Source organism: Strongylocentrotus purpuratus, unplaced genomic scaffold, assembly GCF_000002235.5.
Source record: "Strongylocentrotus purpuratus isolate Spur 01 unplaced genomic scaffold, Spur_5.0 spur5_scaffold_10, whole genome shotgun sequence".
NCBI classification, from domain to species: domain Eukaryota; kingdom Metazoa; phylum Echinodermata; class Echinoidea; order Camarodonta; family Strongylocentrotidae; genus Strongylocentrotus; species Strongylocentrotus purpuratus.
This window is the reverse complement of record NW_022145595.1, coordinates 19,638,160-19,666,148: the sequence shown is the minus strand read 5'-3', so window position 1 is coordinate 19,666,148 and position 27,989 is coordinate 19,638,160. Positions and strand designations below refer to the sequence as shown.

The following is a 27,989-nucleotide window of genomic DNA, read 5'->3' as shown; positions in this document are numbered from 1 at the left end:
TGAAAAATACATTTGCAAATGCTCAAGAATATCTAGAACAAGCAGCCTTTGCATACAAGCATTAATCATTATATACGGTCACTGGTCTGACGGGTAGCCTGGTTCTGCTTCCATGAGTCATGGTCTCCACTGGTGACTCTTCTAGTATCACTACTGGATGAACTGCTATGATGATCTTGCTTCCAGTTATCCCCTCTGCTTGCCTGGGGCTTGTTTCTTACTGGAGATGATCTACGCTGAGCGTGTGTATCACCCCCTGCATCAAATCGATTCCTGTCCTGGTTGAAGTTACCTCTGTCCCTCTTTGGCTCTCTTTCACGCCTCTCATCCTTCTCTCCACCAAAGCGCCCAGGAACATGAGGTTCCCTCCTGGGAGGTTCCTCTCTTTTGGGTGGATCCACACGGCGAGGTGCTTCCTGCCTCGGATGTGGGGGAGCAGCGTTTCTAGGCTCTCTGGTTTCTCTGACATCTCTTCTTGGGAAATTCTCTTCCCAGGTTCTGGTCTGCGAGTGGGTTTTTCTCTTCTTGTGGGTTCCTCTCTCCTAGCAGGTTCCTCTCTCCTTGTTGCTCTGTCAACCCCGTCTCCATTCTCCGCTTTTGCTCTCCCATGTATGCATCCATCTCATGCATGGGCATACCTCTGGCATCCATTGTGCGCTTCACAGCTGCACGGTGCTCTCGCTCAATGCGATGGCGAATCAATTTAATTTGTAGGATTTTGAGCTGCTGTTCAAGTTCCCTACTAACCTTGTCTTCTTCCTCCTCCCTCGTGCGACGTCTCAAGTCTCGCTGCCTCCTGAACTGATCACTTCTCCCCCTCTCTCTACGTCTCTCAGCCTCTCTCATCTCTCTCTCAGCCTCTCCAAATGATAGAATGTCTTTCTTGTCCTTCTCTTTGTCTTTATCAGTCTTCTCTTTGCTGTCTGGCTGTGCTGTGGTATCCACCTCAGATCCTGGTTCTGTCGTAATGGTTGGTTTCTCTTCACCTGGTTTGGCAGGGGATTTTCCAGCTGAAAGATAATAAGCAGATGAAGTGTAAATATTCTAAATTAGTTTCAAATAACAAAATACAAAATAACATGATATTCTCTGTAAAAATAAATTACATTTTGGGCAGTGCAATTTGGTGAGAAGCTTGCATTGGGGTCCCAGCTTCAAACTTTGAAGTCAACTCTTTTTCCTTTTTCTTGGCAGAGCAATTTAGAAATGATTGAAAACTGCATTGTTTGTTATCCTACCTGGGGATGTTGCAGGTGGTTTCATGTCCACGTTATCTCCAGTCTTCTCTTCACCGTTAGCAGGCTTTGCCTCCTCTTCTTTCTCTGTCTTCACTGCTACGGTAGCAGCATTGGCCACTTCTTTAGCTTTCTCCTTCTCCCTCTCCTTCTCTTTCCTTCTCAGCTAGAAGCAGGGATGGTGGGATCAGAGGTTGGTTCCTACCTCCTGGTACAGGGTCGTTACCAGCCTGGGAAGAGGATGACAAAGGCTGCAATCACTAGGCGATGACAATCATATTTGCCATAGATAATGACACTGACAATATCTTAAACTGTCTCTATTTAATTCAAGGAACAGGGATCTATAAGATTTGTTGTAAAAACAAATGAAGCATTTTGCTTCAGTTCTATATACTGTCTATCAGCTCTTCACAAGCCTGTGACGTTTAGTTTAAAGTTAGATTTTGTATGTGGCCCATCCTGAGCTGACAGACCAGTATTATAAAGTTCTTAGAATCAATTATTTGCATTCTACTTTTGTGGCTGAATTGTAGAAAAGTACTGAATACCCCTGGGAACGTTCATCTAACGGAAGATTTGACAACAGAATCAATATGGGAGCATCTCATGAACACAAGCAAACACAGGAAGGCGTTAACTCTGTATAAAGTGCTATTAGTTAGAGCCCTTCTTGACTCTCAGCGGACGATTGAACCCTTTATTTTGAGTTCATACAGCTCCAATGAAATCTTCTCCCCTGGTGTACACTGATATAAAATTTGAAGTTCAACTTCTTTATTAAGATATAGACATCTAAATGGATGTATAGACATGCTGAAGTAGTCCCCTCCTTCAGTAAAAAGCTTTCATCTGATCATGTGGACTTTTTCAAGCCAAGTGACTCTTCAAACAGTTCTTTGCTGTTAGCTGCCTTGAGATGAATATGTAATGACTTGGCTTAAGAAAGTCATAGGAGTGGATGAAAGCTTGACTGGTTAATTCTAAAGCTCTCTTAAAGCTAATTCTTACCCATTCAACGTGGATAGTTCTTCCGTGAAGCTCAGTACGATGGAGATGGTTCATAGCCCTCTGAGCCTCAGAGCTAGCAGACATCATCACAAAGCCATAGCACAAGGTTCCTGGGCTACGAGCATTGGTCACGACCTTGGCACCAGCAACCTAACAGGAGAGATCAATGATCAATGAAGCAAGATGTCCTACAACAGGGCTTGACACAAACAAGAATCCAGTGCACAAGGCCCCCCCCCCCCCCATTTAAAAAAAAACTTTGGGCCCCCCAAATATATTTGCATGCATAGAGATCGTACAGGTTGCAATCAGAAACCCCTTATGAAATAAGTGGAGCATTTCTTACAAGCATTTGTAGCTTATTATTTTCTCTTTAGAATCATTCCTGAGAAGAAATCTGCACCACTTTCTACTTCTGATTTCTATACATATGTGCATTGATACAAATTAAGCATGTGAATATCACATTGAATATCCCTCAATTGATCTTTAATCAATTCATCAAGTTCGCTTCCAAAAAGCAATAATATTTTCTGGAGTAATTTCTCATCATTAAAAAAAAACAAGTGAGTTAAATAGGGACAAAAAAGATGTGTACATATTATTCAGTTAATTTATCAGGCGATTTGACATCAAGTTTATGTGTGGTCTTAGGCCTTGGGTGGTTCAAAAGGGAATAGCTATCTTGGCATCTATTACTTCCTACAAAAACAAAAAAAATTGAATTTGTTAATCTTTAGCTGGAAGGAAATGATTACGCCATGAGTATGTGGAGGAAGGGTAACTGAAAGGCACCTTTGCATTTTACAATAGACAGATTTTTCGATTGCTATTGTGCTGTCTGTAATAGCAGCAAAAAAACAAACTTAAAGATCCTTCATAATCTAATACTGAATCTGTCTTGCTGTTTATGTTTGAGCCCAGAGAGACTTATTTAGTATGTCTCACAAATGACATCATCATGATAGATACAGGTAATCTATACATGTAATAATAATCACATAGTGAGGTTACTCTAGCATGGATTGCTGGCCCCACAGGCCACAGTACAGTCAGGTGGGGAATTCCGATTACCATGCACAAACAATTTTAAAGGTTTGCAAGTAGGATATTTTAACCATGGACCTCAACTTGACTGGATTTATACCAGCCAGGTGATGACACGTGATATTAAAAGAACAATTAAACAAATCACACATTTTATCATTCTACCGGGTATTTTGTTCAAATGAAGAATCAAGAAAACTTTAAATAAACAAAGCTCACATCAGAAGAGAACTTTTCATTATGACCAAAGTTATGTGATTGCTACATATCTATCTTAGAAGATATTGTATAATCAGGGTTATAGTGAGCACTAACAAAATAATGTTTTTCTTTCTTTTTTTCTCCATAAATGAACAACTAATCATCTTTTTCAATAATAATATTTACATCCTTTTGGCCACGATGCTAGGAGTTCATTTTTAATGTAGTTAGCGAATGACTTATAGCTGCAAACTGTAACAACAAAAAAAAAAAAAAAGCTCCTAACCCATTGCCTACAGGGGCTGGGTGGTTCCTGTATTCAGAATAGCCAACTGAATAGTCAATAAATCTTACCTTTCCATACTTGCTGAAGGCAGCTTTCAGATCGGCAGCACGAGTAGTCTTGGAGAGATTACACACCCAGAGGTTACGGCCTCCGACCCTTCCAGTACCCGGACGACGCTCTATGGAATAAACATCAACAAGTGAATATTGTAAGGAGCCAGTCAAACGCACAGATATTATTTATTTACCTACCAGAGTAAGATAATTGCTGTGAGGCACTTCAAAGTAAAAAACCATATATGCAGACAATCATAAAATTGGAGGGGCAACGCCTCCTGAAATCTACGCCATTGAAGTAAACTTCAATAGGACTAGGTCACAAAAGCTCTTATTCATTACACTCTCAATGTCCAGAATATATTGCTACAGTCTCTATGCAGGGCCAAAATGAACTTCATCAGGAGTGTAAAGCAAACATTATCAATCTCCTATTACCCTGGAGTATTTTAGATAATACAAAAAGGTCATCGGGTGAGAAAAAGGCAAATACTTTGAAGCAAAGTGATCTTCATAAGTAGAGCTTATAAGCCCAAAAATATTTGCTGCTAAATGTGGTCATGGGGGTAGATATTTCATAGCCGTGAAAAGTGATTGAAAACAAGGAAATTATTAGGAAACCACAATTGAAACAGCAAAATCTGTTAACTTGCACCGTCTTCTCTCTGGTCAGAAGCTGGGCGGTTGCTATACTTACCTAGATCTGTAGCAACTTCCCTATATGGCAAAGGCAATACATTATACTTGTAGAAACATTTTTTATATATCCTCAACTTAAATTTAGAATGTGTATTCTTAATGATTTATTAGAACTTTGGCAATGTTTACGTTTCTGTGGCTTTTCATACAGCATAAACAGTTCAGTCACATTGACAATCTTCAGTTGGTGTGCTGAAATTGATTGGCCTTTAAAGAGTGTTGACATCCATGTTCATTGGTTAAACCCTGAGATATGAAGCTATGGCTGTGGTTTGGGCGATTTTGATGATGCTGAGAAGATATCAGTCTCAGTGTTTGCTGCAAGAGCAATTTCTTGTTCTATTGGTTATTGTCATGTTCTCTGCTTACAGATAAAGGTAAAAAGTCGGTTGTCACTGTTATAGCTGCAGATGAAAGCTTTACTTTTTTCCTGTCCATGAATGTTGAATGTTGATCGATGCCATAACTTGATATTGTAGCTCCAGCATAAGTTGACATACCTTACAAACAATAAGGCATGGAAGTCACCTTCAGAGCACCAGTCCTTCGCCAATACACTGCATTCTGTGATTGTGATGACTTCGGTGATCTGAAGAAAGATGACAGCGATTGAGGATAGCAATAACCGCACCCTATGTTTATGTGACGTGCCTTCTTTCCATGACCTGTCCAGCACATAAACACAGCCAACTGTTGATATTTGGTGTGGTGAATGATAATCATGCAGTTATCATATATCCACCAAGACTAACCAACCTTCATGGTTGCAAGTTTATAGGAAGTCAGTGTATGATGTTGAGAGGTGATGAGTTGTATCTGCACATGGCCCAAGTTCCAGGTACTCCTCAAGATGAACAGCAAAAACCTCATCATCAGTTACAGATTGTGTAGATGGGAAATGCTGTTCGACAATGCTGACAAGTTTTTCTGTTCACTGGCAAGTGAACATCTTGGCCATTCTGATGTTCACTTTTCATCTGGCAAAATGCAGTTGTTTGGTGTAGAGTTGCAGAGGTTACTTCTATTCTTGCCACTCCTCTGTTCAAATGATCCTCCACCAATCCAAAGGCCATCTCTTACATGCCTCTGTAGCAGAATGCTTGTAACATCTTTCCAGCAATCCAGAGTTCAAGTAATCTAGTGTTCAAGAGTTCTAGTGTTCAAGAGTTCACGCAATCTATAAATCTCCCGTATCTCTCTCTTCTTGTTGTAAAAGCCACAGAAACATGCCAATATTAAACCTATCACTAAATACCCACCCACCCCCTTAATTAACCATACAAATGTGCTTCAATTTCAATTAATCTTATGTCTAACATAATTCTAGCAGTTATTGCCTGGGCAACGATGGTCTTACCTTTCGTTTCTTCTACCTGGTCACATGCTTCCTGTATAGCAAATGAAAAGACAATAATAATAATAATAGTGGCTACTTGTATAGTGCACAGGTCCACCTTTCGGTGCTCATGGCGCTTGTAAAGAATATGCTAATCTTTCCTTCCTTCTACCAGAAACAATTTCAGTCTTTATACAAACTAAATTAAATTCTATTCTTTGTTTCTATTAGCTGGCTGAACATGTTTCATGTTAACATGAGCTTCATTAAATGTATTCAAATGCTCATGTCCGTCGCTTGGTGGATGTTACATAATCTAGGCTTGTTCTGTAGATATGTTGTAAAGATGAAATTTGTTATTTGTGGTTCACTTACATTCATCACATTCAAATATCTAAAATGTTAGGTATAATCCTGTAAATCTGCCAGACAATTGGATCAAATAAGTAGATATTCTGCGGAGTGGACTTACATCTTCAGTGAGGAGTTGATCATCGTCAGCGGTGATGTTGATAGCATCATCATTGATATCATCAAGTCACACTCCACTGAATCAATAACAGACTCAGGGTCAATCTTCCCCATTACATCCTGCAAAAACAAAGAGATTGATGAATGGTGATCAAGAAATACATGTAATGGAAGGCTCCGAGGCATACTGTGACTACAACTGAATTAAAATGAAGACTCTTCTATCATTAAACACTCATGGTCAACATCCTTACAATTACTTTGCACAATCCTTTGATTTTCAGTGTCAGTACTCACTCTTGATGATCAGAAATTGCTAATGATTCTAAAGGTTGGGTTATCCTTAAAAGTTAAAACTTATCAGACAGGGGAAGCAGAATCTATCCCACATCCCTTGTAGTTCAGCTGCAACATTTAGAAGAAAAAAATTCGAGGGTTTCAATTTAGCAGGCCACTTGATATTTGTAACTACAAACACATGTACCGATATAAATTGCATATTTTCAAAAGTTTCCTCAAAGTGCAGCACCTGGAATACATGCCTTCATTTAATTTCTTATATCTTATATTAAAGATAGATGAGAGATTTATACCTCATCTGTCATCTGGAAGTCTAAACCACCAGCATCGATGCTCTCTTGTGAGAGACCATCCATAGACTGATCACCCGTGGAGTCTACCTGGAGGAACTCTCCGTCCATCAACTCATCTGGCTCCAACTCCTCCATGGGATCTTCGTGTTCCTCCTGAAAACAAGAAATAACAAAATGAAGAACGTGAAAATATCATCTTCATGACAGTGCTTGCCTCACTTGGGGATTCAGATAAAAAGCGACTTGATTTATAATTTGAGATTATCTACCAACATGGGATAGTTTTTCATCTAGGACAAGTAATATCTAGCATACATATTATACAATGACTGTCATGACTGATATTCTGACACCATAAATCTCAAAAATTGACATTTTCTTATTTTCCCCAAAGTTTCAACTTGTCCTGCTTTTACTGAGAACATAAATTACTCACAAAAACATATGCATCACATATTACAATCCACGAACCCATTGTGCAACTGACGATTGATTAAAACTCTTGCTTCTGGCAAAAATGGAAACTGAATAGATGGCTTTACAAACCAAACTGGAGTGAACATTTGCAAAAAAATAGGACTATTTCAAGCACACACCACACCCTTTGTCCCTGGACAATACACGGTTATACCATATTTAAACAGTCCTTCCTTATCCAAACATACTACAGTGCAGTCTAAATGACAAGGTCAAGAGTATTATGGAAAATACAAGCAAAGGGCATGGGCTTGAGAAAGAGAAACAAATATGACTATATAGGGTAATCAATTAGGTTGACAGAATTTTGTCCACGTGTACTTAGGAAAGAGAAGGGAACATATTTGTCCAAACCTCCCCTGTGGAAAATATCGAGAGTATAGACTAGCGAAGTTGTTTCTCAATATTATAAAGCACCCAAGATTTTCTGGATCATTTTTTAATACAAGCCGTATATCCCATTCGTGTATTATTCATCATGGATTATGGCAGCTCACATGCAGAGTTTTACACTCATAACATGCTACAGTGTTAATAGAGTTTTAGGCTAAATTAGTATTTTTAACAACTTAATTAACAATCATCTTTCCTAAGCCCGATGTCAAGTAAATACTAGCCAATGTATAGCATAATGCAACACAACATCGCTGACATTGTGATATGCAAGCAAGTAAAGACACAGTCTATCACCTCATCTCTATCATAATAACTCTTTTAACACATAAGAGGCATTTTGACAATGTAGGCCTATTTCATGGACTCAGCACTTATCAGCATGTGGATAAAAAGAAGTCTAGGCCTACTTTATTAAGAAATATTTTAATATTTTTGACATTCTTAATGTTTACACAGTAATCATCCTCAGATTATAAATACAAAAGTAAGCAAAAAATTAATGGTAGACAGTATACAAAAATACTTACGTCTTGTCTGCCAGCTGATCTCCCTGGAACAAACAAGAAAAACCAAATTAGTTACAAAATGTTGACTCCTTAAGCTGAACAAGTTCTCTGATGAGAGGGTAGCTTTATGAGCATAGTGTCATGAATGCTTTTAGATGCAGACATTACATGTACACACAAACCATTCAAACATGGTCTGAGCCTCTTAGATGTCTGACTTTTATCAGACTCATTGAACGATGGTTTGGACTACAGCCTATATGACTCCACACAGACATGATCAAATTAATGAATGGTCACTGGGAGGAGAGAGTTTGAATTATCCATGTGTGTTACTACACATCTTTACATAAACACTAAGCTTACATTACACAGAGCTCCACACTAACTGTTCTCAAAGACATAATTAGGGTCACTTTTCTGTTAAATAATGGTTTTTCTTATATTTAACATGCAAAACAATTCTTATTTGAATATTAAAGACTGTAGTCCCATTGCACATGAAAATAGCTTTAAAATGACATGTCACTCAACCTGGTAGCCCTAAAAGTTTTCATAGGAGCTTCGTGCCAATAAAGTTAATTAACGCATAATTTATTCATGAACGCCTAATTAATTATGCGCATAATTTAATTAAGTGTACATTGAATTGGCAATTTTCATAATGCCAATTACCAATATGCTAATTTCACTGTAAAATATTTTACCATTAAAAAATTATGTTAATTACCAGATATCCACCTTAAAGACGTCATAAATTGGTCGTAAAGTGGTAAACACGTCGTACGTCGTATGGACGACGTAATTACGACGTCATTATGACGTCTTCAAAAGACTAATTTTTCCAAGATAATTTTTGTCGCATTGACGACGTCATTATGACGTCATAATGACGTCTTTAAAGGACTATTTTTTTCAAGATATTTTTTGTCTTCTCGACGACGTCATTATGACGTCTTTAAAAGACTATTTTTACCAAGATAATTTTTGTCGTATTAACGACGTGAAAACGACGTCATTTTGACGTCTTTAAAAGACTATTTTTTCCAAGCTAATTTTTGTCGTATGAGGCATCATTTTCGACTGCGTGCAGTCGAAGTTCCATTTAGTTTCTTATTCTTTTTTTCAATTTATTTTGCTGCAGAATGCTCTTGCCATTACAAGAGGGATTGATCCTCGAAGCGTTGGGAAATATGCCAAAGACATGAGGGTTTATGTCCAGAATAAACTGACCACCAACGCTGTGCCCCCACCTGACCAGCGGAAAACCTGTGACATGGTTGGGTGTCTGATGAATTATCACATTGTTTGTTTTTCTCTTCCTTTTTACAATTTGTTTGACAGTGAGGAAATCGCTCCAGCGATGGAAGCTGTCGACAGAGCCCTGGAACTGTTGATTCGTCACTATGGCAACAGCAATGAAGAGGTTTTAGAACTTATGCAGATGAAGGCTTGTCTAATGAACGCCTGACCTAGCACTCCTCTGTATGGGTTATTGAGATCGACTACAAGAGAGAGTTTTATCTTTGGCTACAATACATCATTCTCAGAAATGTAATACATGCAGGAAACTACTTAATAGTGAACTATACCTCTGTTTGCGTAGGAGCAAAATTAAAACCATTTTTTAAAATGGTAACTGTTCTTCCAGCCTACAAAAGGCATAGATTTGTACACAGATAAGTGTCGGCTGCATGTTGATTATTGTTTTACCTGTGTATGCTTGTATTATTGTAAGTAAGCAACCAGGGGACCGACAGCTTTAAGTCCTCTCCGGGCGACTTGGTAATGAGAATTAAAACCTTACCAAAGGGCACGAGGGCATTGACTTGGTTTCGAACCCGGAACCTCTCGGTTAAGAGACCACTGCTCTACCACTGAGCAAAATCAAAAAGTAATTTAGATTTTCTTCAACTTTCATAATAATAGAGAAGTATAAAACCTACAAATTCTGAAAACCCTAGATGTCTAGTCTTCATAGCGTTTGGTGAGGATGTTTAGTTTGGTCATTGCAGGGTGGAAACTAAGAACCTGTTACTTTTTTTTAAAGACGTCTTACTTCCAAATCAAAAGTGACATGAAATCAATGGTTGCCATAATAAAGATAATTAAAGTATAACAATCATAATTTTCAAATGATTTTTCTTGTCAAAATCCTTCTTGTAAGTTAAACATACCGGGGTAACCTGTTCTATTTATCAATATTTAAACAAATCCTCATAAACCCCCTAGTGCCACTAACTTTATTTCCGGTATACCGAGTATAATTTTCAACGATGTCGATCTCATAACCTGGTTCATATTGAATGTTAAGGATTTTACCTGTGCATTGATTTCCCTTTTCAGTGCCTCTATAATGAATTATGTTCTTAACTCTTATCCTGCCATGAGACTGCTAGCGCGCTATTGTTATAGTGCCATGTGCACGCGAGCGTGCTATCGATTGAAAGCCACGTTCATGCTAGCGAGCCACCGCTACGGTGCTTTGTGCGCGCTAGCAAGCAGATGTAATAACAGTCATTGTTCATGCCCATTGCACCGTGCTGAGTGCTTTTGCAGCGCTATTGAAAGTACCATCGCGTGCATCAGATTATCGGCTTTGGATTACGCGTCTTTGTATACAACAGTCAGATTGGATTTTCTCGAGTAATTCAGCGATTTGTTTTTTGTAAAGATTTAAATAACACGCACTTGAACCAACCTTAAAATTAACTTGGCACGCAGGAGATTAGCACTGTGGCACAATAGGAATTAGCACTGTGGCACTGGGTGCATTGTATGGGTGGCAGCTTAAGAGTTAAAAATGTACCGCTTTTCATGCCCGCTTCTACAAATGTAAAACTATCCATAAATGCTCATTATCTTTGCATGATTGATTATAATCCCGTGCATTACAGACAAAGATGCCAACAAAAGAGTTTTCTAAAAACAGGTGTGATATGGAGCAAGAAAATAGACCTTGCGAATTCGGTTGATCAGTAACAACAGCAAGGCGGCGCATACAAACAACTCTGCGTTTTCATGAAATGGTTGGAGTCACCCTAAACAACCGTCAGCCAAAACCACACATTTACGAACATTCCTCTTCTGAAACTCGACATCTACCATGATTCTTTTGCTAATAAAGCAGTGACCTATAATCCCTTGATCTGTCGCGATTGTCAATTTTTCATCTCCCCTCCTCCCCGATTAACAATTGATTAACAAACAACACGTTATATGGGCCGGTGTGTTTGATATTTCCACCCATTGCTTGGAGCTCAATAGGCAGAAATTAGAATGGGATGCTTTAAAGGGATCGTTTAACAATGTTAAATCTGAGATACACGGTCCTACATGTTACCAGTGGCTGTGATATGGTGTAATATTGAAGCCCTAAAAAAATTGCGCTTCAAAATGATCAAGAAGTGCCTCAAAAAGTAAAAAATCTTTGAGTGACCGGTTTTACCATACTCGTTTTCCCCAATAGACTATAGTGTTATGAAAACCGTTCAGCGAACGGTTTTCAAAATTTGTAATTCCAATCATTAATATCTTGATAATCAGACAGGCGATCGGCTTGTAAAAGTGATGGAGTTCCTGACTGACCTAAAGGTTTATAATTACCATTGCAGCATGAGCTAAATCAAGGATTATTTCTAAAGGATCTAAGACAAAGTTACCGGATCCCTTTAATATCAAGGTTTACGAGCTGGGTTCAACAAGCGATGAACTGCAAAGTATACCAGTGTCCTGTAATGCACTTCCTGGGGCCCACTTCACAAAACATTTTTTCAATGACAAATGACAAAAATCAGTGACAAATCTGCTGATAACCAATCAGAAGTAAGGATTTCAGTAGCTTATAACAAAAACTGTCATTTGTCACTGATGACAAGTTTTGTGAAACGCCCCCCTGAATGAGACATAAATAGCTAGGAGAGTTGGATGGTGTGCTTTGAAAGAATTGAGCAAGATCATGGTTTTGTAATCGTTGATAAGTTTGATAGCTGTAGTGTTCAATATTTTGGAGAATGTTTCTTTGAAAGTTGAAACACAAACTATATTTAGGTTTTAAGTTATCAACATTCTTTGGATGCTTTCCCTTGTAGGAGAAAGAAGCATTTAAATTTTTTTCCAAATGATAGCAATGACCCTACTATGGTTATATATAGTTATCAAGGGAAATATAACAAATTATATACCTCACTTAAGAAATCCAGCCATCTGATTGGTCGAAATTGCAGTCATGGTTTTAGCCATTCCCGTAAATAAACGAAAAAATGCCACGTCCATGTAATAGTTCGAGGGTAAAATTCAAGTTACCGGGAATAGTTCAGTCTTGCTTAAAAACTGGTTTGAGCGATCGAGAATACCATACATTGTGTGTGTGCGAATTGGTCGCTAGACAGCAAGAACACCAAAAGGGTACGTGAATTAGTCTTATTATTAGCTGTAGATCTAGGTCTACATATAGATTGTGATTTAATGGCTTGCGATAACGGTGATACAGGTATTGAAGATTGTATAATGCAAGTGTTTGAATTCATTTGGTGGATGAAAAGTTGAATTCTACGCCGTTTTGTGCGTCATTGCAGCGCTGAATTTGGTGTTTGTCGCTTATTTCTGACAAATTTAGATAGCTTTCCTGATGGTATTTCATGCAAAATTTCTGTTATATTGATAAGCACTGATTCTTGTCCTTACCTTTGACTTGTTTCTTGTCTGTTAATATAGTCATTTAATAGATGATTTACTTGAATTCTGAGCATATTTCAGTAACACTTAAAATCCAGCCTATTCATAGTCCCACACACGTATTTGTATGTACTTTGTGCCCTTACACTGCTGCTGTCTCGATAGCGTAAACAAACTTGATTACCATGATTGGTAAGTCGCACATGTATTCTATGACCCTTTTCGGTATATAAAAGTATTAATGACTGCTTTAATTTTCGAAACATAGTTGTTTTTATACGCTCAAGGGAAGGTTACAATCGAGCTATTGCCCTCGGCAAGCCTCGGGCAATAGCTCGATTGTAACCTTCCCTTGAGGGTATACAAACAACTATGTTTCTCAAAGCAGTCATTTATACTATAATATTTTTCCAAAAGTACAAAGATCTGAAAAAGTCTTCGCGGATGGCCTGCAAACAAGCGTACAGTGACTACATCAATCACATTATAAGTCCAGACATGACCTCAAATCCTAAGCACTTTTGGAGCTTTATTAACAGCAAGAGGAATGACAACACTGGAGTAGCACCTCTTAAAGCTCAAAGTGGAAGGACCATCTCAGATAGCACTGGCAAGGCACACATCTTGAATGATCAGTTTGCATCTGTCTTTAACGAGGATGAAAATATGAACACCATCAAAGACAAGGGACAAAGCCCTTATCCAGACATGGACAAAATCCACATCAATCCTGCTGGAGTGTACAAGCTGCTATCAACTCTGCAGCTACACAAGGCTACTGGTCCAGATGGTCTACAAGCAAGGCTCCTGAAGGAGCTTGCCATGGAGCTTACACCCATCTTCACTATCCTCTTTCAGGCATCACTCGACCAAGGCATTATTCCTGATGACTGGAAGAAAGCTGATGTAGTTCCTATCTTCAAGAAGGGAGAGAGATGTAAAGCGGAAAACTACAGACCAATCTCACTGACCTCCATTGTGTGCAAGACCTTGGAACATATTGTCTGCAGTAGTATTCTTGATCATCTCGACAACCATAACATCTTAAGTGATGCCCAACATGGCTTTCGTAAGAAGCGCTCATGCACATCTCAATTATTACTAACTGTGCATGATCTTGCCAAAGGTATTGAGGATGGCGAACAACTTGATGTTATTCTTTTGGACCTGTCAAAAGCCTTTGACAAGGTTCCCCATGGTAGGCTGATGTACAAAGTCAACTATTATGGAATCAGAGACAACACCCATGAGTGGATTGATAGTCTACTCAGCAACCGTTCCCAGAGGGTTCTGCTTGAAGGAGTAGCGTCACATACATCACCTGTCCTTTCAGGGGTTCCGCAAGGTAGCGTGGTCGGACCTCTGCTCTTCCTCCTCTTCATTAACGACCTCCCAGAGTATGTTTCAGCACAGTCTACGGTGAGGCTCTTCGCTGATGACTGCATCATGTACAGAAAGGTCAAGACAGAGGAAGATACTGAACAACTGCAGAGGGACCTGGACGCTCTTCAAGTATGGGAAGCAGACTGGCTTATGCAATTTCACCCGCATAAATGCCAAGTTATGCATGTTACCAATAAGAGGAAGGTACTCAAGAGTTCAACACCCTACTGCATCCATGGAACGCCTCTGATGGAAACTGAGAAAACCAAATACCTTGGTGTTAACTTCCAGGTAAACATGAAGTGGAATCACCATGTAGATGTCATTGCCAAGTCGGCAAATTCTGTTAGCAGCTTCCTGCAGAGGAATATCAGAGACTGCCCTCTCAGGACAAAAGTGTTGTGCTACAAAACACTTGTCCTTCCAGTACTGGAGTATGCTGCTGTGGTATGGGATCCATTTACCCAGAAGAACATCACACGACTAGAAATGATACAACGTCGCTATGCCCGCTTTGCCTTAAGAGACTTTAGGCGTACAAGCAGCGTAACTGATATGATAAAGCAACTCCAGTGGACCACACTTCAGGAAAGAAGGGCACAACAGAGAGTATGTATGGTCTACTGCATAATCCACAGACTAATTGACATTCCAGCTGACGTACACCTCATTCCAACCGCTGGGCCATCTACACGTGGGAATCCAGACAAGTTCCAAGTCCCCTTCGCCAGAACCCAAACATATCAAAAGACATTCTTTCCTGATGCGATCAGACTATGGAACTCCCTCCCCCCGAGTATAGTCAACAGCACCTCCTTAGTGATCTTCAAGCAGGGGGTGCAACAAATGAGGCTTCGTTAAGCCTCTCCTGTTTTTTAGCCGCACATAGTATCAACTTGTAGTGAGATTTTTTACTTGCACTATTCATCTGGGCACTCGACAAGCACAAGTACGATAATACGCCAATGGCGGTCTGTACTTTACTGAAAGAAGAAGAAGAAGAAGATATACAATAATAAGAGAATGATTATTGTTATAGTCCATCTATAGGGGTGATGCAGTACAGTTCTTTTTACTGAACGCCCCATAAATTCTCATGCTCTTCACATGGCATCTTGTGAACTAGCAAGATACAAATATTGACTATTCACTTTTGAACAGGAATATTTAAAAAATTTAATTAACTAATAGAAAGTGAAAAATCACAAAGTTTGATCTGGCCAACTTTCTTTCAAAGTATTAAATCCAAACAAAATTTCTCCCTAATCAGTTTCCACAAAGCAAATGCAGATCAAACAGCTAAATAAAACAAACGCAGATGGCACAATTTCACAAACCAATCCCAGACGACACAATAAAAAAATAAAAAAACAGATGCCACAAGACCATATTTCGTAATATCATGAATATTTTGTAACCATCACGTGCATCACATCTGGTTTGCGCAGTCGCGACCAGCTGCCAAGTCACGCATTTGAGTGCCACGCCTCTGTACACGCATTTGAAAACCTCTAGTTGAAGTTCGATAATAGAACACTCTGCTAATTGGCTGTTTTGAAGATAAGCACGAAAGGAGACGCCCCCAGTTTTTTCTTCCCCTTTAAAAGCATCAATAAGCTGTTGGCTCAGAACATGTTCTGCCAGTGGGGAGAAGAACGACAGTGGGGTGCAAGATAAAGCAAATGGTTTTCTAAAGATAGCATGAGAGGTTTGCGTCTGAATAGCGCCGACAGGAAGTTGAATGGTGGTGATGGGAGGTCGATTACACAAATAGAGCGTGGAGTACGAGTACGTGGGGTACGAGTTCATAACCCCCTCCACCCTAGAAACCTTAGTGAGGAACAAAGGAGCCCATTTGTTGGGATTATTCTATAAGGAGATGCCTGCAAAGGTTTAACATTAGCCTTAACAGCCTGAAATGAAAAATAGTTAACAACAGGAGTTGAAATGAATACTAGCCTGCTAGTCAAAGGCTATCAAAAACGGTTACAGACCAGTGAAAATTGTGAAGTACCGTACTGAAATTGGCTACCGGTAATCAAAGATTTTAATGATTTAAGAAAATATATAGGGTGGACTAGCACAATATTCAGCATCTTTTTGTACTAGAGTTCTGCTAATGATTGAAAAACTAGATGGAATTCGACTGCGCGCAGTCGAAAATGATGCCTCCGTTATAGAGCAATTTTACAAACCAAAACAGAAAAAAAAAATTGAATTCACGTTCAATGGTAATCCATTGACAGGTTCTCAGAATATTGTGATTACAAGCAATTTCTCATATACATATATGACCCTTTGATCTTTGACCTCATGACCATAAAATCTACTCAGTTCATTGGCTCTGCAAGATGTTCTGAGTTAAATAGTAATCCATCTGTCAGTTCTAATGAGAATGCATTCACAAGCTATTTTTGCATACATAATGGGCCCATGACCTTTGACCTTTGACCTTATGAACCAAGAATCTACTCAGTTCATTGGCTCTGCAAGTAACAAACATGACCTAATTTTGGCATGAATCCATCAATCGGTTCTTGAGATAACGCGATCACAAGCTGTTTTTGCATTCATAATGTGCGCTGTGGCCTTTGACCTTTGACCTACGTGCTCCAAAATCTAATCAGATTGTCTTCCTATGGTGATACACACTATCATTAAGTTTGAAGTTTAAATCTCCAGTGGTTCTTGAGATATTATGATAACAATCTCAATGTATGGAATTTCATAAGTTGACCTCTGTGACCCTTGACCTTTGACCTACGTGCTCCAAAATCTAATCAGATCGTCTTCCTATGGTGATACATACTATCCTTAAGTTTGAAGTTTTTACATCTCCAGTGGTTCTTGAGATATCATGATAACAATCTCAATGTATGGAATTTCATAAGTTGACCTCTATGACCCTTGACCTTTGACCTACGTGCTCCAAAATGTAATCAGATTGTTTTCCTATAGTGATACACACTATCACTAAGTTTGAAGTTTAAATCTCCAGTGGTTCTTGAGATATCATGATAACAATCTCAATGTATGGAATTTCATAAGTTGACCTCTTTGACCCTTGACCTTTGACATACGTGCTCCAAAATCTAATCAGATCGTCTTCCTATGGTGATACATACTATCCTTAAGTTTGAAGTTTAAATCTCAAATGGTTCTTGAGATATCGCGCTAACAAACTCAATACAAGGAATTTCATAAGTTGACCTCTGTGACCTGTGACCTTTGACCTACGTACTCCAAAATCTAATCAGATCGTCTTCCTATGGTGATAAATACTATTCCCGAGTCTTAAGTTTAAATCTTAAATGGTTCTTGAGATATTGTGATAACGGTCAAACGGGACGGACGGACGGACGTACATGTACGGACGGACGTACGGACGGACAACCCGAAAACATGATGCCTCCGGCACCACCTTCGGTGGCGGAGGCATAAAAATGAAAGAGGCACTTGTAAAGAAAAGTCCTGCTCATATGTATTGTGCTGTGTCATAAGAAACCGATATATCAAGCCAATTACAATTTACGTCATCATATCTGAACAAGCCTTTATAGTTCTTGAGGAGCCTACCTCCAAGTCCACTCAGGCTTCCGAGTCCAAGACTGCTCAGACCTCCTCCTAGGCTACCGAGCCCTCCGAGTCCTTGGGTAAGACTGCTTCCTCCACCGTACCCTCCAAGATCTGAGAGACCGATGCTGCCACCTCCTCCTCCTCCACCACCACGGCCCATGTCTCCTCCTCGACCCATGTCTCCACCTCGGCCCATGTCTCCACCTCCCCCTCCTCCTCTACCCAAGTCTACTCCTCCTCCTCCTCCACCTCCTCCTCCGGCCAAGGACTCGATGCTGGGTCCAATACCGCTCAGACCACCTGTTCATAACATTTCAAAGGGTTTAGAGCAGGGAAAAACAGGGGCTCGGGACGAATCAGCCCCCAAAAGTCTTAAAAGAGATCTTCAACAATCGGTCAAATAATGAGAAAAAAAAAGAAGAGAGTTATCAAAGGTGGAAGAACTGAATATTAGGTCTGAAATTTATCAGGATACCTGTCCCTACATATTTCACAACAGTATAGAGTAACTAAGGGTGGAAGGACTAAAAACAAAGTCCAAAACTGTTTATGAAACATGCAAATCATATATTTTCAATGGGAAAAAGGACAATATTTATGTAATCTCTGATTTGTTGTAAATTTCTTTTTGTAATGCATTGAACAGTAATGACCCAATACCGTGGTCTCTCCCCTACATCTACTGCAAATGTAATTAACACTGACATAGTTGTCTCTCATAATCTCATGAATCCATCCATACGTACTTGGGAGAGGAGGTGGTCTAGGGGCTGGTTCCTTTCCCCCTCCGCCCGTTCTGACCTTCTCCTTGTCCATCCTCACAGCCATGCGGCGATCATACAAGGTCTGACCGTCAAACATACAGATAGCATTGACCGCGGCCAGGATGGTCTCAAACTGGACCGTAGCCATCCCCCTGCTCTTCCCCTTCTCCTCCATGATCTCCACCCTCGACACAGGGCCAGCCATCTTGAAGACATCCTTGAGTTTCCTCCAGGAGACGTCGTAGGGGAGGTTCGCCACAAAGACAGTGTCGCACAGGTTGTTGGGGTCCAGGTTTAGTTGGGTCAGCAGCTGAGGGGTGAGCACGTTCCTTGCCTTATCCTCGGCCTCACGCTGCCTGAAGTATTTCTCACTATGACGACCCTCAGAGTCCTGTATCAGATTAATAAAAGGGTTCACATTTTATAAACTAAGTTGCTCTATGACAGCCTGAGTTACCAACACACCACGCACACGTAGAATCACCGTGCACACATACACATCTAGTCACATACTGTAAAACCAGAGACTGTTGCGAATTGGAGCTGATGGCCTTTAACTAAAAATCCTTAAATTAAATATCATCATGGTTGTAATTTAAAAATCCCAGTCAAGTTTAGGAGAGGCCTTCTTCTGGGCATGAATATATAAGAATCTGACATTTTTCCCGTTCTTCTTCTTGCATCAATATTTACAATGCATATTGTATGAAAGTTTGAGTACCTTCTGTAAAAGCAAAACAAACAAAAACAACCTTGCCTGCTGTAAAAACACAACTTAAAAATCCCTTTTGTCCCTTCATTGCCTAAGATGCACTATGTTCTATCAGGCTTCATACCAACCTCCTTCACGACCAGTTTTCTGTTGTGGACTTCAAAGCGATCCATCTCAGTGAGGGCTTTCTTGGCGTCATCTTTGCTCTTGAATTCAACAAACCTGATTTTGGAGAAAATAAAATAAAGTGAAATCACTGAACCCTTTCACAATCTTTCAGGCAAATGCCTTATCGCTTTGTTCGTGTTTTAGAATATATCATTCAACCTTAGACAAAATCTACTCGTTAATCTGGGCAATGTATTCTAAGGTATGTGTTTCTAGGCAATAGCATGAAAAGTGAAAAGTCACTTTCATCTACCTACATGTTGTTCAACTACAGTAACTTAAATAAGTTGCATTCACCAGCAAAGTATCTTGATATCAACATTATCAGCTGCCACATATAATATTTAGATGGCAATGAAATCTAAAAGAAGAACAAAAATGAAAATAGTAAACTCAACATTAAAATGTGAAAAACATATCACTGAATTGCAGAATCATATGGAAGGTTTGCATTGTGTACATAATGTGTCCTCAGAATTTTTAGCCCATTTAATCCAAGGAACTCTCCAAATTTGACCAGCATGCAATATCAGTTGCTTTTCAATTATAAATACAATGTTAACTAATGAAATGAAATGGAATTTGCTACTTACGCACAGCCCTGATGAGACGAAGAGTGACATCAATGTAGAAGCAGAGGGAGAGATAGGGAGGGAGAGAAAGGAGAGAGAGTGCTTTATAATTCTTATGTTTAATTATTAAAATGATAATACTGCCTTACAATTAGAATAGTGTAAAAAATATACTCCAGGACATTTGTCAAAAACTGCTCTGTGCTTTACCACTTGTTTTTCTCTATCCAAGAGATAACCTAAGCCCGAGTCGAACATTGAACCTATGGTTCAACGACCGCATTCATCAAAACCGTTATTACCATGCAGTTTGTTACAGAACTGATCCTAGTCAATTTGGAAAATAAAACATGATGTATCAAGAAGATACATGGTATGATTCATGTTTTGCTACACGAAATTCAAACATCTCTTACTCAAAATATGAAGTTATAACTTGCACACTATATATCTGGACCTTCATAGAAACTCTTTTGCAAGTTAACTCACCTTTGATGTTCCATCAGTGTTAGCGAATAATTCTACATAGCCAACATCTCCAACTGAAAAAAAAAGAAGTAAAATGCCAGTTTTGAAATAGAGAAAATTAAAGAAAATAAGAAATATCCAAGTAATATGTTTTAGGAAACTTGCTTGTCATGTGTTGCATACCTTAGCGTTCCCAAATCTTATTTTGAGGGTTGTAACATCTAAATGCTAGATAAAAGAATGTGTTGATTCTAACAGCGTGGACTCAGGGAAAAAAATACACAGGGACTCGGGGCGAATTAACCCCTAAAATTTGCATAAGAGTTCGATGCAAAACAAATTAAAGAGTGTTATTTTCATGCAAGCAAGCTTGAAAAGTAGCCCCCAATTTTGTCAAACATTTTTTCCCCTGCGTGGACTTACCATGCCTCTTGAGTATGTCTTTGAGTTCTTGCCACGTCACCTTGTACTCAATGTTACTGATGAAAACACAGCAGTCATAGCGGATGACCTTATTCCTCTTGGCTCCTGGGATGCTTGCGTACGTGGGTCTATATCTTCCCCCATCCCGCCCCCGATCTCCTCCTCTGTCTCTCCTGCGGTCCCCTCCTTTGTTGTCTCGTCCTCCTCCCCTTCTTGGGCTTCTTGACCGTTTTCTCCTCTTGTCTGTAGGGGACCTACAGCATGACAAACAGAGAAAAACAATAGATACAAAGAATAAGTTTATATATTAATCTATGGGGGGGGGGAGTATACATGCTTTTAAATTTGTATTTGTTTTTTTGTTATGAAAGAGCAGGTTTTTCTACATATGCCTCAAAAAGAGTCAACTCGAAAATCGGAACTCTAAAAATATCTTGATAAAAACGGCGAATTTAAACATTGTTTCCAACTTTCCATTGTAGCTCTGAGATTCTTTGGTGCTCTGCGGGTTTACAATATGTGTGCTGGTAATGCCCCAAAACAGATTCTACGTCACTGTCTACTTACGTCCGTCTTTCAAAGGATTTATCGTTCATAACATGAAAGTCTCTGTACAAAGTCAATGTGAAATGCATCAAAAAAATATTGGCGGCATCCGTTTTTAGCATCGCCTACGGATCGGAAATAAGAATCGTCCGCAAAAATGTGACTAACCTTATTTTGGCGCTAGTTCTTGTTTTTGTTATTCTTGTTATTTTTGGAGTATTTTTCAGAAAAATTTTGATATTACCAGGCCTCGAATTACATCAAATTTGGGTCAAGGCCACTTTTTTGAGAGGGCACAAATCCACTGAAAGGGGCACAAATCTATCCTAAGGGGCACTAAGGCCAAAGTGAAAAGTGCGCGTAAAATCACCTCACCCCGTTGTTTTCATGGTGGGGGGGGGGGGGATATGTGCACCCCCCCCCCCCCCCAACTGAGCGAATTATCGGCCGGCGCGATTTTCAAATTTTCGGGAGCAAAAAAAAAAAATAGTGCTCACTACCCCCCCCCCCCCCCCCCCCCCCCCCCCCCCCCTCCCCCCGCTTATATTACCAGACTGGCTGTTTCGCCGCTAAATATTCTCCCACGAATTAGGCCCCCTCATTGGTCCCCTCCCCTGCCGCCGGCTGGATCCGCCTGTGGGGTGGGTGGAGGGAGTGTGGAGTTTCCCCCTTTGACGTTTCATTGAATTATTAGAGAAAGAAGACGATTCATTGTATCGTTCTTGACTCTTTATCCTTTTCTGAATTCTAAGGGAAGCGCGGAAGCTGAGACGTTTTTAATAAATTATTAGGGAATGAATACGATTCGTCTCGATCTCGACTATTAATCCTTTTCTGAACTCAATTCACACCCCCCCCCCCCCCGCGCGATGGGTGGAAGCTATGACGTTTTAATTAAAACGTATGGGAAAGAAGACGATTCTTTGTACCATTATCTTGACTCTTAATCCTTTTCTGATTTAATTCCCAACCCTCCTCCCGAGAAAAATCCAAGTTTTTCACTGATTAAAAACTGTGAAAACGCACCAAAAAAGGTCACAACGCGAAGTGAAGATGTTGAACCAACGATGGGTAAACAAAACTTCCCGATATTGATTGGTCCAAATAAAAGGATGGATTGAAAAACTAAGCCTGAGTCATTACGGTTTTTGTGCCAAACGTTTCAGTCATTTGGATGAAGACATTCTTTCATATCTCCGTATCGGCAATTAAGTCCCGCCAATAGTTAATAATTTAGGAGTTCCATAGTGGCAATTAAGTCTCGCCGATAATTATTGTTTTTAGATCTCCGTAGGGGCAACAAAGTCTTGCCGATTATCATTGTTTTAGATCTCCGTAGGGGCAACAAAGTCTTGCCGATAATTATTGTTTTTAGATATCCGTAGGGGCACAAAAACCTTGCCGATTCGTATTGTTTTTAGATCTCCGTAGGGGCAACAAAACCTTGCTGATTATTATTGTTTTAAAGATCCGTAGGGGCAACAAAACCTTGCCGATTATTATTGTTTTTAGATCTCCGTAGGGGCAACAAAACCTTGCCGATTATTATTGTTTTTAGATATCCGTAGGGGAACAAAAACCTTGCCGATTCGTATTGTTTTTAGATCTCCGTAGGGGCAACAAAACCTTGCTGATTATTATTGTTTTAAAGATCCGTAGGGGCAACAAAACCTTGCCGATTATTATTGTTTTTTAGATCTCCGTAGGGCAACAAAACCTTGCCGATTATTATTGTTTTTAGAGCTCCGGAGGGGCAACAAAACCTTGCCGATTATTATTGTTTTTAGAGCTCCGGAGGGGCAACAAAACCTTGTCGATTATTATTGTTTTTAGCGCTCCGGAGGGGCAACAAAACCTTGCTGATTATTATTGTTTTTAGAGCTCCGGAGGGGCAACAAAACCTTGCTGACTATTATTGTTTTTAGAGCTCCGTAGGGGCTACAAAACTTTGCCGATAATTATTGTTTTTAGAGCTCCGTAGGGGCAACAAAACCTTGTCGATAATTATTGTTTTTAGAGCTCCGTAGGGGCAACAAAACCTTGCCGATTATTATTGTTTTTAGAGGTCCGTAGGGGCAACTAAACCTTGCCGATAATTATTGTTTTTAGAGCTCCGGAGGGGCAACAAAACCTTCCGGTAATTATTGTTTTTAGAGCTCCGGAGGGGCAACAAAACCTTGCTGACTATTATTGTTTTTAGAGCTCCGTAGGGGCAACAAAACCTTGCCGATTATTATTGTTTTTAGAGCTCCGGAGGGCAACAAAACCTTGCCGATTATTATTGTTTTTAGAGCTCCGGAGGGGCAACAAAACCTTGCTGACTATTATTGTTTTTAGAGCTCCGTAGGGGCTACAAAACTTTGCCGATAATTATAGTTTTTAGAGCTCCGTAGGGGCAACAAAACCTTGTCGATAATTATTGTTTTTAGAGCTCCGTAGGGGCAACAAAACCTTGCCGATTATTATTGTTTTTAGAGGTCCGTAGGGAAATGAGTATGGCAAAACTGGTCACTCAAAGATTTTGAGGCACTTTATGATAATTTTGAAGCGCAATTTATTTAGGGCTTCAATATTACACCAATCACAGATACTGTTAACACATAGGGCCATGCATCTCCGATTTAACGTTTTTAAACAATGCCTTTAAGGCCACCCAGGGGAAACAGAGAGTGGCCACTGTAGACAGGTGGCCTTTCTAGACAGGTTCTACAACACACATTTCTCTCTTGAGGGAGACAAAATGCATGACCACTATAGACAGGTGGCCTTTATAGAGAGGTTTGACTGTAGTAGTAGTTTGTAAGGGATTTTGAACATCCTCTGGGATGGATATGTATAAAGTACAATTGTACTTTTTTGCCAACAGGGCCCCATTTCAAAAACTTGTCATCAGTGACAAATGACAGTTTTTCTTATAAGCTACTGAAATCCTTGCTTCTGATTGGCTATCAGCAGATTTGTCACTGATTTTTCTCATTTTTCTTTGAAGAAAGGCTTTGTGAAACATTCCCCAATTCACTCACTTTGTTTGGAAGAAGACGTCTTCGTCCACAAAGCCAAAGGTATCATGGAGCTTGGTGACCGTCCCGGTGAAGACCCTCTGTCTAGGCTGTCCGCCCTGCGTGGCCCTGGTCGTAGGGTAGCTGACCGTTAGCTGAGGGGTGGCACCTCCCTGAGAGCCTGCTGCCGCTGCGGCTGCTGCAGCGTTCTGTGCTGCTGCTTGCTGCTGAGTGGAGATAAGGAAAAACAGTTTATTATCATCGATTTTAGTTTGTTTAATAGTTTTATAGAATTTGAGAATTCATGTGCGCGGAACAGGTCAAAGGATAACCGTGCATTCTAAATTAGATCTGGAAAAAATCTGAACACAAATAAATAATCGGAAACCGATTAAAATCAGGAAATTATCAGGCCTGATTGAATCTTGACTGAATCTTTGCACCATTACTAATAATATGCAGAATTTTCTGTTGTTTTTTGTACTAAAATGAGAGAGAATAATCTAATCACCTGCTGTAAGGCGATGTTCTGTCTCTGTTGCATGGACTGCTGCTGCTGTTGCTGGGTGGGGTAGGCTGTGGTAGCTCCGGCTGCTGCAGCCATGCCAGCGTTGCTGACCATCGACTGACCGTACACTGTGGAAGGCGTGCCGACCACGCCTGGTTGTGCACCCAGTAGAGACTGGTTCTGCTGCATTAGAGTTTGATCTGATGAGAACAGAGACCAAGATTTATAAAATATTTGAAAATGTCTTTAAGATTGTTGCTAAGTGTCTGTCCGCATCAATCTCTGTTGACATGTCTATGTAATTTTTTCAAACCAACATTGAAACTTACTCCCCTCCCCCATAGGTAATGCCTTTCTTAGCTTGGTGAACCCATCATTCAACTCTGATTTATTCTTTTACAAAGTAATCTGAAAAATTCATGTTAATTTGAGAGTTGTAACCTATTACAAAAAAATGCCTTTTAAATGGTGCTCTCCTCTTGAATATTACAAGTTTCACTAAACAATATGCACAATAAAAAAATATAATCGAATTTTCAACAAGAAGAGAGCGGTGCATTGAATTTTAGTCCTTTCAAAGCAGACAGAAGCCAAGCAATCATGTTGATGGTCTTCAGAAAAATAACTTAACCCTCATACATTTCACTTTCTTGATCTTAATGTCTGAGCAAGTGATGGTTTCGAAAACGTTTCAAATTTTGAATTAAAGACCGTCACCACTACTGGGCCAGAAGGGATTAGACCACACAGAGAGCCATCGAGGTGACTGTGACAGGTGGCTATCTCATTAACTCAGCTCTCATTTAACATAAGAAAAAGAGGATCATGGGGGACCAACAGGCACCGATTGGGGAAGTTTTCTATATAGAGGGAGCAAGTAGCTACAAGTATGGCAGTGTGCCTTTAAAAAAAAATACTGAATTTGAGAAAGAGGGAGGGAGAGAGAGAGAGAGGGAGGGAGGGAGAGAGGGGGAGACATAGAAAGAGAAAGAGAGGGAGAGAAAGAGAAAGAGAGGGAGAGATAGAGAGAGAGAGAGAGAGTAGGAGAGAGAGAGAGAGTAGGAGAGAGAGAGAAGGAGAAAGAGGAGAAAGAGAGAAAGAGAAAGAGAAGGAGGAGACAGAGAAGGAGAAGGAGAAAGAGAAAGAGAGAGAGAAAGAAAGACAACTAATTATTAGTAAAGAGTACAATAACTTACTTAATCCAACATGACTCCATGGAGGGTCTTTTCGTGTGTACTGAGACATCTCACCTTCCGCTTCTGACCAAGTTTACTGAGAATCTGACAAGGGGAAAAACAAACTCAAACTAAAACATTTGAAAGTAACGAAAAAAATTTAAAAAGTTCCACAGCAGTGTCTATGAATGATGTCTATTCAAAGTGTTCTGTTTACTTGGAGAACAGTTTTTACAAATTTTTAAAATTCTGCAAGTTATAACTACGACCTTGACAGGTTTTTTGCCGACTTGTTAAAATAAAAGCCCAGCAAGAAGCAGATGCGCATGCAGGGAGTTGTTAAATCCAGTGTTTAATAAATTTGAAATTGAAAAAGTTCTTCTTCTTCTTCATCTGCAGTAAATCTTCAGAAGGTTATGCAGCCTATCACGAAGATCTGATGTAGAAAGATTACCATTTTTTGTATGCAGGCACACGTAACACCGGATTTACACCCTACTCTTTGCAAAAAGTGTAGCATATTAACGTGCATAGACAACTAGATCCAAACACTACACAGGGCCTCCAGTTAACTTCTTGTCCGAAGAATGGATCGTTTTCCCCTTAATCTGGGCATGCATCGAAAAACAGAGGGGCGCAATTACACAAAACACACTGCGGTGGCAATCATTATTGCATTTTTGTCTGCCCAGTGCAGGACTCCACCCCATGCGCATGACAAAAATTACCGGTATGCATGAGAGCCAGACAATGATCCGATTGTGTCACACCGCCTCCTCACTCCTGAATTTCAATTTGATTTCACTTTTTTCAGCTCAGTTATTTACTTTTACTAACTTTTAGCTTAAATTTTGAGGAATTAGGGACACTTGGTCTTGGATTTAATCTCGAAAATACTTTCTGGTCTACAGTGATCTTCTTGTTATACAATGAAAACGAAAACTTCTACTCGCATCACAACAAATCAACACCAACTAGCAACACAGACACGTTAAACCCGATCTAAAAACTATCAACACAACACACAGGAAACTCTGGCGCGCCTGGCCGCGAATTTTTTTTTCCCAAACAGGTTTACCTATGAGAGTAAAATCCTGCCTCCTGATTGGTTCAGAGGTATACGCGTCATGAATATTCACGAGCTGAGTTCACAGCACTGTGGCTGAGCTGCAGTACCTAGTATATGTATTACGCATGCGCGTGGACTTCAGTTTTGCTGGCCATTTAGGTGTACAAAATGTATGTGAGCTAGCTGTGTACATGGTGCGTGCGAGGGGATTTTTATTGGGGGAAGGGGGGGGGGGGTCTGTTTGTGAACATTTCTGGTTATTCTGGTGCTTGGTTTATATAGTTTTACCAGGTTGTCAACTAACAAGTCCCTGGTTTTACACTGCGGATTTTTTCTCTCAAAGAGTTCACTTACAGTACACACACTAATATTCCAATTTCACACATAGGCTATACATACAAACACTATCTTTCTCTCTCTCTCTCTCTCTTTCTCTCTCTCGCTCTCTCTCTTTCTCTCTCTCGCTCTCTCTCTCTCTCTCGCTCTCTCTCTCTCGCTCTCTCTCTCTCTCTTTCTCTATAAACACACACCCACCCACCCTCATGTATTTACAAACACATAAGCAACAAATGCACACACTAGCTGTCAAGAATACACAAAAGACACACACAAAGGGTATGAATTATCTTATCAGG

The 27,989-nt window shown here is 39.9% G+C and overlaps 2 protein-coding genes across 5 annotated transcripts; both read right to left on the bottom strand.

The window, feature by feature from the left end:
• Positions 1–444: 444 nt before the first annotated feature.
• Positions 445–1,357, bottom strand: LOC115921578 (scaffold attachment factor B2-like). The gene is made up of 2 exons (XM_030979148.1): positions 1,239–1,357; positions 445–1,010 (listed from the first exon to the last, which is right to left on the bottom strand). The coding sequence occupies exons 1-2, from the start codon at positions 1,261–1,263 to the stop codon at positions 445–447; spliced, it is 591 nt and encodes a 196-aa protein (XP_030835008.1). The 5' UTR covers positions 1,264–1,357.
• LOC586567 (myelin expression factor 2) lies at positions 1,322–25,344 on the bottom strand. Of its 4 annotated transcripts, none has more exons than XM_030979708.1 (13): positions 25,114–25,344; positions 24,627–24,829; positions 21,058–21,311; positions 20,656–20,708; positions 20,188–20,195; positions 19,555–19,648; positions 18,697–19,105; positions 17,900–18,250; positions 8,336–8,358; positions 6,936–7,088; positions 6,344–6,462; positions 5,893–5,923; positions 3,850–3,958 (listed from the first exon to the last, which is right to left on the bottom strand). In XM_030979708.1, the coding sequence occupies exons 1-12, from the start codon at positions 25,297–25,299 to the stop codon at positions 5,905–5,907; spliced, it is 1,872 nt and encodes a 623-aa protein (XP_030835568.1). In that variant the 5' UTR covers positions 25,300–25,344; the 3' UTR covers positions 3,850–3,958; positions 5,893–5,904. The 4 variants fall into 4 exon arrangements, with proteins under 4 accessions (XP_030835570.1, XP_030835568.1, XP_030835571.1 ...); XM_030979711.1 differs by having other exon boundaries at positions 17,951–18,250; positions 25,114–25,343; XM_030979709.1 differs by having other exon boundaries at positions 24,627–24,826; positions 25,114–25,343.
• Between the last annotated feature and the right edge of the window lie 2,645 nt (positions 25,345–27,989).